This window comes from Plecotus auritus (genome assembly GCF_963455305.1).
Source record: "Plecotus auritus genome assembly, chromosome: 5".
Classification (NCBI taxonomy): domain Eukaryota; kingdom Metazoa; phylum Chordata; class Mammalia; order Chiroptera; family Vespertilionidae; genus Plecotus; species Plecotus auritus.
This window is the reverse complement of record NC_137776.1, coordinates 48452202-48466690: the sequence shown is the minus strand read 5'-3', so window position 1 is coordinate 48466690 and position 14489 is coordinate 48452202. Positions and strand designations below refer to the sequence as shown.

At 42.3% G+C, this 14489-nt stretch overlaps 2 protein-coding genes across 9 annotated transcripts in view; one reads left to right on the top strand and one right to left on the bottom strand.

Moving 5' to 3' along the window:
* The window catches only part of SLC25A12 (solute carrier family 25 member 12), a 183806-nt gene extending 173480 nt beyond the window's left edge, over positions 1-10326 (bottom strand). The window contains exon 1 of the mRNA XM_080667655.1: positions 10148-10326. Coding sequence (XP_080523781.1) covers positions 10148-10165 — 18 coding nt within the window. The 5' untranslated portion in view covers positions 10166-10326. The remainder of the gene's footprint in view (positions 1-10147) is intronic.
* Positions 10327-10401: 75 nt separating this feature from the next.
* Positions 10402-14489, top strand: part of METAP1D (methionyl aminopeptidase type 1D, mitochondrial) — a 73199-nt gene continuing 69111 nt past the window's right edge. For 4 of the 8 annotated variants that reach the window (XM_080668574.1, XM_080668575.1, XM_080668579.1 and 1 more), the window contains exon 1: positions 10431-10487. Coding sequence is in view for 1 of the 8 variants with exons in the window: in XM_080668577.1 (XP_080524703.1) it covers positions 10448-10487 (40 nt within the window). In the remaining 7 variants the exon portion in view is untranslated. Of the gene's footprint in view, positions 10488-14489 lie in introns of all 8 variants that reach the window. The other 4 variants (XM_080668577.1, XM_080668576.1, XM_080668578.1 and 1 more) reach the window with 4 other exon arrangements.

The window sequence follows — 14489 nt, the reverse complement described above, 5'->3', positions numbered from 1 at the left end:
AGATACTGAAAACCTATTTGAAGAAATAATGACAGAAAACTTCCCCCACCTGGTGAAAGAAATAGACTTACAAGTCCAGGAAGTGCACAGAACTCCAAACAAAAGGAATCCAAAGAGGACCACACCAAGACACATCATAATTAAAATGCCAAGAGCAAAAGACAAAGAGAGAATATTAAAACCAGCAAGAGAAAAACAGTTAATTACCTACAAGGGAGCACCCATACGACTGTCAGTTGATTTCTCAACAGAAACTATGCAGGCCAGATGGGAGTGGCAAGAAATATTCAAAGTGATGAATAGCAAGAACCTACAACCAAGATTACTCTATCCAGCAAAGCTATCATTCAGAATTGAAGGGCAGATAAAGAGCTTCACAGATAAGAAAAAGCTAAAGGAGTTCACCACCACCAAACCAGTATTATATGAAATGCTGAAAGGTATTCTTTAAGAAGAAGAGGAAGAAGAAGAAAAAGGTAAAGGTAAAAATTATGAACAACAAATACATGTCTATCAACAAGTGAATCTGAAAATCAAGTGAATAAAAAATCTGATGAACAGAATAAACTGGTGGATATAATAGAATCAGGGGCATAGAAAGGGAGTGGACTCACAATTCTCGGGGGGAAAGGGGTGTGGGAGGTGCGGGAAGAGACTGGACAAAAAGCGTACACCTATGGGTGAGGACAGTGGCAGGGAGGTAAGGGCAGAGGGTGGGGTGGGAACTGGGTGGAGGGGAGCTATGGGGGGGCGGAAAGAGGAACTGTAATAATACTGTAATAATTGTAATAATCTGAATAAAGATTTATTAAATTAAAAAGAAAAAGGAACAATCAATGAATAAGAAAGAGCTCTTGGAAATTTAAAATGATCTTTCTAATTCAAGCAGCAGAAATGTAGGGTATAAAACTGAAATTTCCCAGAAGATCAAAAAGAGAGAAATTATGAGAGAGGAGATAAATCAATGTGGGAAATCTGGTAACCAGCTTATTTTCATTTTAGAGTGGAAAAGCAAACAGAAGGACATTTTCAAAGAATGAGAGGATAATTCCTTAGAAATGCGGAAATGAATCTTCAAATTAGAAGCGCTCACTGAAGATTGAGCAAGATTAAATCATCACTAATATCCACTGAGTGCTTACTATCTGCTAAGCACTTGTATCAGTCATCTCAGTTTTCACAACCCTATGGCGCACATGGTATGATCAAGTGAGGTTATTTCTCCTGAGTTCACATAGTAAGTGGCAGAGCTAAGATTTTACCCCAGGCAGTATAATTCACTTGCATGTTTTTTTTAAATATATTTTTATTGTTTTCAGAGAGGGAGAGAGAGATAGAAACATCAACAATGAGAATCACTGATTGGCTGCCTCCTGCATGGCCCACACTGGGGCTCCAGCCGGTAACCCAGGTATGTGCCCTGACCAGAATCAAAACATAACCTCCTGGTCCATAGGTCGACACTCAACCACTGAGCCATGCCAGCCGGGCTCACTTGCATTCTTAACCACTTACCTAAAAGGATCACAGGTAGACTAAATAAATTTCAAAACACTGAGCATAAAATAAAGATTCTAGTGTTTTCAGAGGGGAAAATCTTTGAGAGGAGAGGGAATTAAAATAGCATGAGATTTCTCAGCCATACTTCATGCTAAAAGACAATGAAACAATGTCTTCAAAGCTCTGATGGAAAATTATTTTGAATCTAGAATACTATAACCAAATTATCAGTCAAGTTTGAGAGCAAAACAAAGGTGGTTTTGGAAATCTAAGAAACCAGAAAACTTACTTCATACACTTTCTGATGAAGTTATGTGTAGATCTATTTTAGCAGCATGAAGGTGAAATCAAAGAGCACGTAAGATGTAGAGTAAAAGAAATAGTAAAACTGATCTGATTCCGATTATAAAAAAGTGTGAACATGGCAACTGAATTACATGTCCAAGAAAATAATTGGTCCAAAAGAATAGAAAATTATTAACTCCAGAAAAAAAGAGTGTACAAGAAAGTACACTTAAGTCAAAGTACACTTAAGTCAGGGTCCAAATATAACAAAGCACAGCTGGCATGGCTTTGAGCAGTAACCAGAAAGAAAAACAGTTCAAAGTGATTGAGTCTGGAGTCAGACTGAGAAAAGGTGGGATGGGAGACTTGTTTTTCATTGTAAACCATGTTATATATAATTGCATGTTTTTTAAAACTATGTGTTACTTTGAAATAAAGTTTTGCTTAAATAATATATTGTTCAGCAACCGAAGCTCCATATAATTGTCAGATAAAATACAATTGTAAACCAAAGAAAATTTTAAAATAAGTTTATCTGAAGCAGACAAGTGGCACCTTTATACAGCAAGATTGTTCAGCCTGACTGACTTTCACAAGCAGAATTCGCCAAAAGACAGTGAAGAGCTTTCTTAAAAAAAAATAAAAAAGAGCAATACTCAATCCTTTTCTTTGGAAACTGATTCTCAAAGGTATCATAGTTTACTTGAATTTGATCTGGCTACCAAAAACAAACTATCCCCATCTTTGACACCCTGGTTCTATAAATCAACTAAGTGTAAAACCGAAGCTTTGAAAATGTCCACGTCATGCCGAAACCGGTTTGGCTCAGTGGATAGAGCGTCGGCCTGCGGACTGAAGGGTCCCGGGTTCGATTCCGGTCAAGGGCATGTACCTTGGTTGCGGGCACATCCCCAGTGGGGGGAGTGCAGGAGGCAGCTGATCGATGTTTCTCTCTCATCGATGTTTCTGGCTCTCTATCCCTCTCCCTTCCTCTCTGTAAAAAATCAATAAAATATATTTAAAAAAAAAAAAAAAGAAAATGTCCACGTCATAATTTGGGGGCTTTCCATTAACCCTGTGAAGAAATATAATAGAATAAAAATGTAATGCCATCTCTTATGAGTATCTGAAGAGCTATTGTGCATAAGATGCTACACGAAGTGCCTTATAAATGTCCTGTAAAAATATTTTTTAAGATCTGCAGTGTTATTTTGTACACAGGCTGGAACAGGGGTGAATCTTCTCTCCTACGATCTTTCTGGGGTTACCTGTATCTTAAAATTGGAAGGTGTAGAATTAAGAGTTGGGTTAGGTGATCTTTGAAGCTCTTTCCAGTCCTTCAACTGTATTCTCTTCCAACTTAATAAAGGCCAGTTAGAAAATGTGCTTTGGTTAGACTCTCAGTTCACCTGGACAGTTCTTTAGATTTTTAATTAATAATGTTGGCAGGTGAATCTGTGTGGAAGTCTTGGGCTGTACAGTTTGTTTGCCTAGCTCTCTTGAATCCCCTTTGTGAAGGCTGTGGGACCACCACAGTGAAGCTTGTTTGCTGTCTGCTACTAGAGCAGCTGCTGCTTTTCTTCCTTTATCCTTTATCAAGCAAAAGAAAATTCTGTGATGTTTGTGTGTGCTTCAGGAGAATGCTCTCCAGACAGGTTATTCTCTGGGCTAAAGTGGATGGGTGAGCACAGAGGAGCTCAGCTCAATGGGAAGAGAGGTCGAGGCAGCATCTGCCCTCTTGATTGTTTCAACAGTTTCAGTCTTCAATATAGAATATAGAATGTGTTCAGTGAGAGGCGAGCAGAAGTTAAGAAATGCACTACTGCTTAGTCTGTCAGCCAGTTTGGGGAGTGAAGGTGGAGTGTGGGAGGGGAGAAGGGGGCATACAGCTAGTTTTCTTTTTCTATTATTAAATCTCTTGTTATTTCATAATCTCCAATTTGGAGATTCTTACTGCAGTGTATTTTGCATAACTGTTAACTGACCAAGGAGTATTGTTTCATGCTGATAGGCAGGAAATATATCAAAATCACAAATATTTTCAAACGCTGACTTTAATGGTCAAACTTCTTTCTCTGTGAACTGGTCTCATACAATCATACAAAACCATCTATTTTTACTCAAACATACTAAGAATTAAACAGCAACACAGAACCATAAATCCAGCCAAAGAATAAACAAAGATGGACAAATAGGAGAAGTTAACCAGGAATGTACCATCACTTCAAGAGGGAAAGAAAGAAAAAAACACAGTACAATCAGTAATATTACAGAAGGCTGGAAACAATCACAGAAGAAAAACAAGTGCAGAGTGAAGGCAAAAGAAAAAAAAAAGAGAATGCACAGTAGAATGCAATAAAGACAGGTAATACTGTGCCCTTTTGCATGTGGTTTGTCTGGTCTGCTATCTTTTATCCTACGCAGATATACGACTGGGCATGGTAAAAATAGATACCTTCCCTTAGAAAGTCCAACAAATGGTATATGTATAAAAAAATCTGGATAAGTATACATCAACTTGTGAACAGTGATTACCTGGAGGGAGCTTTTTTTGAGGGCCTCTACTTTCTGTATAATACATTTCAGTATTTTTAAAATGTTTGCGTGTTTTTTAAGTCCTCACCCGAGGATATGTTTTTATAGATTCTAGAGAGAGGGGGAGAGAAAGAGAAACATCTATGAGAGAAACATTGATCTTTTGCCTCACATATGTGCTCTGACCAGGAATCAAACCTGTAACCTAGGTATGTGCTCTGACCAGGAATTGAACCCACAACCTTTTGGTGGTAAGGGATGAAGTTCCAACCGACTGAGGCACCCAGCCATGGCAAAATGTTTTAAAGAGCACATATTACAGACATGTGTAAACAGAAAAGAAAAACCAAAACACTTTAAAAATAATTCCAACAAGAGCGAGAGCCTTTTCCTTTCTCTTCTTTTGTGTGTATTGAAGATGCTTAAAAGAAACACATTTCCCTTTCTCTCACCTTTATCTTTGCAGAAAGTAAAGGAGATTAAACAGGTGCAGCAATTTCCTGGGAACTTATATAATTAGAGTTCAGCATTTTTCTCAGTTCTCAGCATCCAGAGATAGTCAGAATCTGTGACCCACTCACTCCTGGCATTGCTCCTTATGTGGTTTATAGTCTCAAGGGTATTCAGTTTTTCTCTATGGGCAATCTTATGAGCATATCAGTCTCAGCTTTCCAATCAGTTTCATATTAGTTCCAACAAAAATAATATCATATCTCCTTGGAGCCTAGTGTGGACACTTAAGTTATTTGTTGATTGGCTGATTGATCACTAGATTCTTTGGAAACTTTCTGCCGTTCTTCCTTACTCTGAATAGATTTTTCATTCTCCAGAAGTGTATAAGCAGGTGCTACTCTCCCAGGGATTACTAACTGAGAATAGATGGCAGTCGCTAATGGTATACATTCTTATTTAAATTTCATGGGGCAAATGCACTCTTCTGCTTTAATCCAACTTCCCGCAGAGCCAGTTCCAAGAGATGAGGTCAGGGAAGCCTTGTCCCTCAAGCCTGTACAGTTCCCAACCATCTCTGACTAAAGCAAGCAGTGTTTGGGACAGTCCACCTCCTTTTCCCAATAACCTTCCCATACCTTCCCTCCCTTGATCCCTGCCAACCATTCCAGGTGGGCAACTGCTCCAACAGTGACTAGGTTGTTGCTGCAGCATGATTTCTGCTTTACAATCTCCCATAATATATGTCAAGCCCAGGGGTTGAACCAGCTTGAAAAAATAAATGAGCCAGACTGGGCCTGAGAACTACTCCCTTGAGACAATGTTAGCCCTGTCTGGTCCCATTCCACTCTGCTTACCATGACAGATTGTCAATTTGGATCAGGTCTATACATGGCTATAGATCCTGAAATCTTCTGAATTTCAATAGGAGGGGCTCATGTAGAGCAATCTTGTTAGAAGGGAGTGGGGACTTAAAGTTCATTTGAGAAAATGTCATTAGACAAAAAATCGGAGGGACATGAGGGTCACATACAACTAAATCCCCTCTGCCCTTATCAGGGGTCCTTCTAGGCAGCTAGAAATATAGGAAAGAAATCCACATGATTTCACAACTGCCTTGTGTACAGCATTATTTTTCCTAAAAAAACATGGAGCATTTATACATTTTTTTCTAAGGACATCCCTAGATTACCAGTAACATATCCTTATTGTCTCAAATGACTGGTATTGGAAATGACACTCTGCATGCAAGTTGGCTAAAAGAGTGCCCCAGAAACTTTTTGCTTGAACATATAATCATTTGAAGCGGGGCCCTAACTTTAAAGGGGTCCACTCAGCTACAAAGAGGGGCCCCTGTTGTATACACAGATTATATTTATGCAGAACTCCTAGTTCCTGGAAAGAATATTTGACTTAAAACATGTAAATAAATAAAAGTATTTCCTCATACTAAAATTTGACAACTAGAGGGCAGTTTTGGAAATACTCTTCTCAAGCTATAGAGTAAAATGCTAAGAAATGATCCTGAAATCAAATAAAAAAGCTACTTTTTCTGATTCAGATGGCAAAACTGATGGCAAACTCAGGAATGGTGAATGAAGGCTAGAATACATAGAACCTGCTCTGTGCCAAGTAAAAAACGCCACATTTTTTTAGTTAGTTTTACATGTTCATAAATAACAATTTTCTTCTATAGATATGTAAGTCCCTTACTATGTTTGTTTTTTTTTTTTTTTAAATATATTTTATTGATTTTTCACAGAGAGGAAGGGGAGAGGGATAGAGAGCTAGAAACATCGATGAGAGAGAAACATCGATCAGCTGCCTCCTGCACACCTCCCACTGGGGATGTGCCCGCAACCAAGGTACATGCCCTTGACCGGAATCGAACCCGGGACCCTTCAGTCCGCAGGCCGACGCTCTATCCACTGAGCCAAACCGGTTTCGGCCCCTTACTATGTTTTTAAGTATCTTGCACTATAGGTAATCCTAATGAGTATTTAAAATTTAAACTTGTAAAACAAGTTACAAAATGTATTACAAAGCAAAATTTATTTTTAAAGGATTTCATGTCACATAATCCCCTAGAGCATTTAAAAATGTAAATGTGAATTACAAATTCAATACATACATTACAGAGACCAATATAATTTATTTTTTGTATTTATTTTTATTTTTTTATTGTTTAAAGTACTACATATAGTAGTACATATATCTCCTTTTTTTTCCCCATTGACCTTCCCCCAGCCTCCCCTACCCCCTGTCACGTGCCCTCATCCCACCCCCCCAGTGTCTTGTGTCCATTGGTTGTGCTTATATGCATGCATACAAGTCCTTTAGTTGATCTCTTCCCCCCCTCCCTCCCCAACACTCCCCAGCCTTCCCGCTATAATTTGACAGTCTGTTCGGTGCTTTACTCCCTCTGTATCTATCTTTTTGTTAATCAGGTTATAATGTTCTTTATTTTCCATAAATGAGATCATGTGGTATTTTTCTTTCATTGCCTGGCTTATTTCACTTAACATAATGCTCTCCAGAGACCGATATAATTTAAATATTATCACAAACTATATACAACTTTTGAAAAAGTTATATGGTATAAGTCTATAATAAAATATTAAGTAGAAGGAGAAAGGTAAGACTGACTTTTCAAAAATATAAATATCAGAATTTATTTGATATATTTCTTTTATTAAAAAATAATACAAATATTTTTAAAAGATTCTAATAAGACATGATCTTTCAAAAACCAAGGTAAAAGGCCTGTAAAAACAATGATTAATCACAATTAATAAAAATATTTTACCACTGAAGAATGAATTTTTGGACACACAAAAAAGAAGGTATTAAGAAATTATCCTTTATTTCTTGAACCCTGGTTTTGAAAAATTATTCAACTTTTACTAAGGAAACCCAAGTACAAACTCTGAATAATGGAGGGAGTTCAAATCAGTGAGGTACCACAATATAATTAACTTTCATTTCACAGGTGGGAAGATGGGCAGACATGGAGTCGTGAGTCACTAATGGTTACTCATCTAGATCAGTGGTCGGCAACTCATTAGTCAACAGAGCCAAATATCAACAGTACAACGATTGAAATTTCTTTTGAGAGCCAAATTTTTTAAACTTAAACTTCTTCTAACGCCACTTCTTCAAAATAGACTCGCCCAGGCCGTGGTATTTTGTGGAAGAGCCACACTCAAGGGGCCAAAGAGCCGCATGTGGCTGACGAGCCGCGGTTTGCTGACCACTGATCTAGATGAAAGCATAATGCCCTGTAAGCCCAGGACCACAGAATGTTAGCATTGCAAGAGGTCCCAGATTATCAGTGGTCTATCTCTTTATCCTATTGGCCAGTATGCACATATCTCATAAATTGGTGATTTAGGAGGACACATGCTGGCAGTTTTTAATCCTTCTATAATAGCAGAAATAATGGTATGAAAGAAACCAAATCAAGAATCTGTGGATGAACTATGCAAGTTACTACCTGCTTCATTTCTCACTTATCTTAATATAGCCATGTTCTATGCCAGTGGTCAGCAAACTGCGGCTCGCGAGCCACATGCAGCTCGCGAGCCGCAGTTTGCCGCTCTGTTGACTAATGAGTTTGCCAACCACTGTTCTATGCTGACCTAATTGGGGATTCCACCAGGGTGGTACCACCTGAGTTCTCACAGTGTTTCCTTTTCCTTGTTCTAGTCGCAGGGGAATAAATTGTGCAATGGTTTTCCCCAGGTTGGCTGAACTAAATCATGTGAACGTGTTCTGTTTCAGATGTTTGAAATTGGGCTTAATGCCTTCTGACCTTTCACTAGGGACTCTGAGTTTCTTTTTTCTGCACACTTCCTGAGACTCTGTGTCCTGTTAACTCTCAGGCTGCTCTGTTTACCATCATCAAAAAATCTCTCCCTGAAATTGATCTGGGTTTGAAAAAGGTGGGTGTTGAAGTAACCTGTAGGGGTACTTTTCATTCTCATCCCATACATCTTATTTACCTCAGTGGAAAACATGATTTCTCTTTATCTTTCAAGGTGACCCCAAAGCACCCAAAACTGGATCACCAAGGAGTACAGCATGTGTCCTCTAACAAACTACCAAAAAAATCATTCTCTCTTTTTTTTTAATCCTCACCCAAGGACATGATTTTATTGATTTGAGAAAGGGAGGGAGGCAGTGAGGCAGAGAGAGACAGACACAGAGAAACATTGATGTGAGAGTGAAACATCAATCAGTTGCCTCCTGCATGGAAGACAGGATGGAACCCACAACCTGGATAAGTGTCCTGACAGGTAATCTAACCTGTAACCTTTTGGTGTACAGAACAAAGCTCCAACAGATTGAGCCACACCTGCCAGGGCCAAAATTCACTCTCTTTAAAAGTAAAAAATATCAGAACTATGTAGTTATTAAAAAGAATGAGCTTGAGCTAAGCGTTCTGAGATTTAATGTTTATGATGAATGGAAAAAAACAAGTTGCAACAGTAAGTCTGTGAATCCATTTAAAATATTTACAAATATTTGCCTATAAAAGGCGTGCAATGATGCACACTGGGGTTGCATCTGGAGAGTGGGATTGTGGAGTGCAGACAGGGTGAGGAAGGGGACTGCACTTTTTCCTTTACTCATTTCTGAATTGTCTGGATTTTTCACTGAGTGTATAATTAAATTAAATCGTTAAAAATTAATTAGGAAACACATTTACCAAAAATCCTTACCAATCTTTATTGCATTTAAAGTCCGGGAAACTGTTACATTCTTGGTTTGACAGGTTCCATGGAGAGTTCAATTCCTTCACCAGATACTCCTTGTATATCAGTTCTTTGCTGGGCACCAGACTACCAAGATGGTCCATGACAGGATGGAATGTGCCCCAGAACGCAAATAAGAGGAAAAGTGAATTTGGTACAAATGGGCACTGTCATCACCAGGGATACATCAGCTCCCTCACTTGACTCACAATTGGCCTTCTGTAGGCTGCATCTTTCAGCAGCGCAACTGGCAGACGTCATCCTCTCATTCTTAAAAGTCAAATTTAGGATTAAGTCTCCAGTTAATACAGCTAAGCGGGGGGTGTCCTTGGGAAATGAGAAGTTCCCTAAACATACCCAGAACAGATTGTGCAGCTGCACATAAATCCTGTCTTGTCTGGAGTCTCCGTTGAATAATGTAGATTATGGGACTGCCAAGGGGCAGCTGGCGACTTTGAACCAAATGTACCTTTCAGTTGAATCCAGGGAAATAATTTGCAACTAAGTGGCAAACAATACAAAGTGCTAAGTTGAACGCTCGATTGTGCTTTATTTTTTCCTCCCAACTTCAGGTCTCCAAGCACCAAAATGTTGATGCTACAAATACTGTATGCCACGCTTACCTGATAGGCTTCTTCCATCCCACCTGGGCGCCGGGCTCAGCGCGAGCGTGCGAAGAGCCCGCCTCTTGCGGCGGGAGCGGGCTGTCAGCCGTGGGTTCCCTCGCTGCCCCGGGCCGGACCCGCTCCGCCGCCGGGGCTCCAGCAGTCAGGGCCCCGCGCGCACGCGCGCTCCCGTGGGCGGTCTCGGCGCCGCGAGTTTCCCGCAGGGCTGCGACTGGACGGTTCCGGCGGGCGGGGCAGGGCGGGGCAGGGCGGGGAGGGGAGCGAGCGGGTGCTCGCGGCCACGTGACCCGCGCCAACATGGCGGCGCCCAGCGGCGTCCACCTGCTCGTCCGCAGAGGTAAGCACCTGCAGGACAGCCCTGCGGGGGTTCGCGGCGTCGTTCCTTCGCCGGTCACTCGGGTTCAGAGGGATCCACATTCGCGCTCCGACGTCGCGGCGCGCACGAATGTACTTTCAGTTGTGCGGCTCCGCGCAGGCACACGCGGTGACACACTGACACGCCGCAGGAACAGACGACACACTTGTTCACTAGTCACTCGCCTAGACCACGTCACTGCGTGGCCTCCAGGCGCATCACTCCTTGAGATTTATGGGACGTTGTCTGAAGTTTTCTCCCCCACCTCAGCGGGATGACTAGTGTAGCAAACTTACTCCTTCCGGCCCGGCTCTGGGCGGTGAACCTGAGGCGACTGCAATGCGACTGCAAAGAGAAGGCACACTTGTATCTGTCGGCATGATACGACACGTCTTTGGGGGAAACTTGCAAAATGTGATTATGTTCTTCCAGGGACTTAAGGTTAAGAAGAGGAGAAATTAAGTCTGGGTAGCTTTCAGTAAGTGTTATCATTGTATGGGGTGTGTGTGTGTGTGTGAAAAGCAAAGAGGAGAATGTCTTTAGAGGAAAGAGGTTGGTAGGCAGGTAAACCTCAGTATTTCAGTGTTGGTGGAGATGAGAGAGGAGCCAGAGGAAGATTTGAGGTGAGAGATGTGTAAGGGGAAGGTGATGTAGGCAGTGTTTTGAACTGGTTGAATGGAAGAGTGGAGGTCAGCATGAGAGTGCAGCCTTGTGAAAAGAGCACCAATTTACATCTCTTAAGATCTGGGCTCCAGTCCAGACTCTATTTACTAATCAAGTTACTTTTCTGTTTCCTCTTTCGACAAGAAATAATGGCAACTAGACTTCTTTTTTGTGCACTACAGGGAATGGTGAAGAGGATCTGGGGAGAAAGTCAAGGTAAAGGAGGAGGCAAAACACACACACACACACACTCACACACACACACATAGATATATATCCTGTATAATAAAAGCCTTGGTGGTGTCACACCATCACAAGATGGCTGGCAGGGGAGGGCAGTTGGGGATGAGATCAGGCCGGCAGGAGCGGACAGTTGGGGACAACCAGGCCTGCAGGGGAGGGCAGTTAGGGGCGACCAGGCTAGCAGGGGGATGGCAGTTGGGGGCGACCAGGCCGGCAGGGGAGTGCAGTTGGGGGCGACCAGGCTAGCAGGGGGATGGCAGTTGGGGGCGACTGGGCCGGCAGGGGAGGGCAGTTGGGGGTGACCGGGCCGGCAGGGGAGGGCAGTTGGGGGCGACTGGGCCGGCAGGGGAGTGCAGTTGGGGGCGATCAAGCTGGCAGGCAAAAGCGGTTAGGGCAGTGGTTGACAAACCGCGGCTTGCGAGCCACATGCGGCTCTTTGGCCCCTTGAGTGTGGCTCTTCCACAAAATACCATGTGCGGGTGCTCACGTACAGTGCGATTGAAGGAGTACCCTAATTAAGTTAATAACAATGTACCTACCTATATAGTTTAAGTTTAAAAAATTTGGCTCTCAAAAGAAATTTCAATCGTTGTACTGTTGATATTTGGCTCTGTTGACTAATGAGTTTGCCGACCACTGTATTAGAGATTATTAAGGGGAAAAAGAGTTTGGAATGGGGGAAGGGAAGAAATCTAAAAAAAGAAGTGCTTGAAGTTTAAGCAATGTAGCCATGGAAGATAAGAAGTTGAAGCTATCTACTTTTGGTAGTAGAATATACAGGACTTGGGGACCTCCTGACTGGGACAGCTGAGGCATGTGTCTAAGAAGGGGTGGAGATATCAGACTCCTGCTCCCTTAGGGTTGGAGGAAATGATAGATGTGCATGTAGACAGTTTTTCATGTGGGAAAAAGGACAGAAAATTGAAGAAGCTAGACTTCTATTTCTTTCTGTACATTTTTGCTGAGATTGGAGATGAAAGAAGGTAAGAGATTGGTAAAGAGGAGAAAAAGCTGATAAAGGATAGTAGAAGGACTGCCCCGCACTGTTAAGATCCCAGTGAAATTAGAGACAGTGTATTTGTAGTGGCCCCGTTCATTGCCTCTGTGTGATTTTCTCTAAATGGGCATCCTCTGTGTGTGTAAAAGAGCGAGGGAAGTTGGATTGATTGGAATTTTCCAGATGGATGCACTGGAAAGACCAGGGAGTAAGTAAGGGAACGGGAGGGGTTGGCAAGAGGGGGATTAAATTAATGAATTCTAGAGTCAAGCCTAGGCTGGAAGTTTTCTAAGGACATGACCTTGTTTATATTGATTGTTTCAGGGTCCATTATTTTTTTAAAATTTAAAGTCTTTATTGTTTAAAGTATTACATAAGTCTCCTTTTTCTCCCATTGGCCACTCCCCAGCTGCCCCCACCCCCCTGTCTGTGTACATTGGTTATGCTCATGCATGCATACAAGTCCTTTGGTTGATCTCTTACCCCTTCACCACCACCCACCCCCCCCCCCGCCTTCCTGGGTCCATTATTATTACAACGAATAATCCAGAGTATATAAGTAAAAAGAGAAGAGGCTAGTTTGGGTGGGGAAAGGAATTATTCTAAGATGAGAATTCCCAGCAAGGTAAAAAAAAAACAGGTATAGTTGTAATGAAGAGAGAGAACTGGAAGGTTGGGGGCTAGTCTGGAGTTTCATGATGGAGGTGACTTCTGAACTGGGTTATATAGTACTTAGTTTCATTGGAGAAAGAAGCCTAATACATGTAACAATACAAAGCAGTATAATCGTGCTCTGGGAATAAGAGGAAGGAAAGATAATTTGGGGCTGGAGCAGGGGTGGGCAAACTTTTTGACTCGAGGGCCACAATGGGTTCTTAAACTGGACTGGAGGGCTGGAACAAAAGCATGGATGGAGTGTTTGTGTGAACTAATATAAATTCAAAGTAAAGGAGCGGAGGGGAGAGCAAGAGAACCGGATAGAACAGCCAGATCCGGCCCGTGGGCCGTAGTTTGCCCACAGCTGGGCTGGAGTGATCACTTCACAGAAGAAATGGGAATCGAATTGGACTTCAAAGGATGAATAAGGTTGGCTGCAGAGAGGCTGAGCAGTGGGGAGGGGCGTTCCTAAGGGGATAAGGCCAGGGCAGAGGTAGGAAAACCATGTGGATACAAAAAAAGCCAAGACAGCCCTAACCACTTTGGCTCAGTGGATAGACGCAGGGGTCCTCAAACTATGGCCCTCGGGCCACATGCGGCCCGCCGAGGACATTTATCCGGCCCGCCGGGTGCCGCTGCCTGTCCTGCTTAGCAGCCGACTTGTCCCGGGCCCGCAGTGCGCATAGGAATTTGTTCATAGTTTTTTTTTAAACTATAGTCCGGCCCTCCAACGGTCTGAGGAACAGTGAACTGGCCCCCTGTTTAAAAAGCTTGAGGACCCCTGGTCTGATAGAGCGTAGGCCTGCGGACTGAAGGGTCCCAGGTTCAATTCCAGTCAAGAGCATGTTCCTTGGTTGTGGGCACATCCCCAGTAGTGGGCGTGCAGGAGGCAGCTGATCGATGTTTCTCTTCAATGTTTCTAACTATCCCTCTCCCTTCCTCTCTGTAAAAAATCAATAAAATATATTTAAAAAAAAAAAAAGCCAAGACATGTTTAGAGGGTTCTGAAATGGAGGGTTTGGCTGCAGCTTAGAGTTTGTGTTGGGGGGGTGAGCGCGGGGGTTATAGAACAAAGATTGATAATACAGGTTAGGGCCGAGGTCATGGAGAACCTTGAAGGCCAGCTTAGGGATTATCTTACAGGCAGCAGAGACCAGTGCAGGTTTTGTACAAAAAAGTAAAATGGTATCTCCATTTTAATCTGCTGCTGTTTGGTATTCTGGATATATTGGAGAGGGAAAGCCACTGTAGTCCGATAGGAGGTAGTAGCAGAAACAAAGGGATAGGGGCCTGAACTGGTACAGTGACTGTGGATGGAAGAGAGAGGTGGGTGTAAGAGAAATTATGCAGAGGAGAAACAATCAGGACCCGGTGATTGGAAAGTGGGCCTGATGAAGGAGATGAGCAGCCAAAGCAGAAGAAAA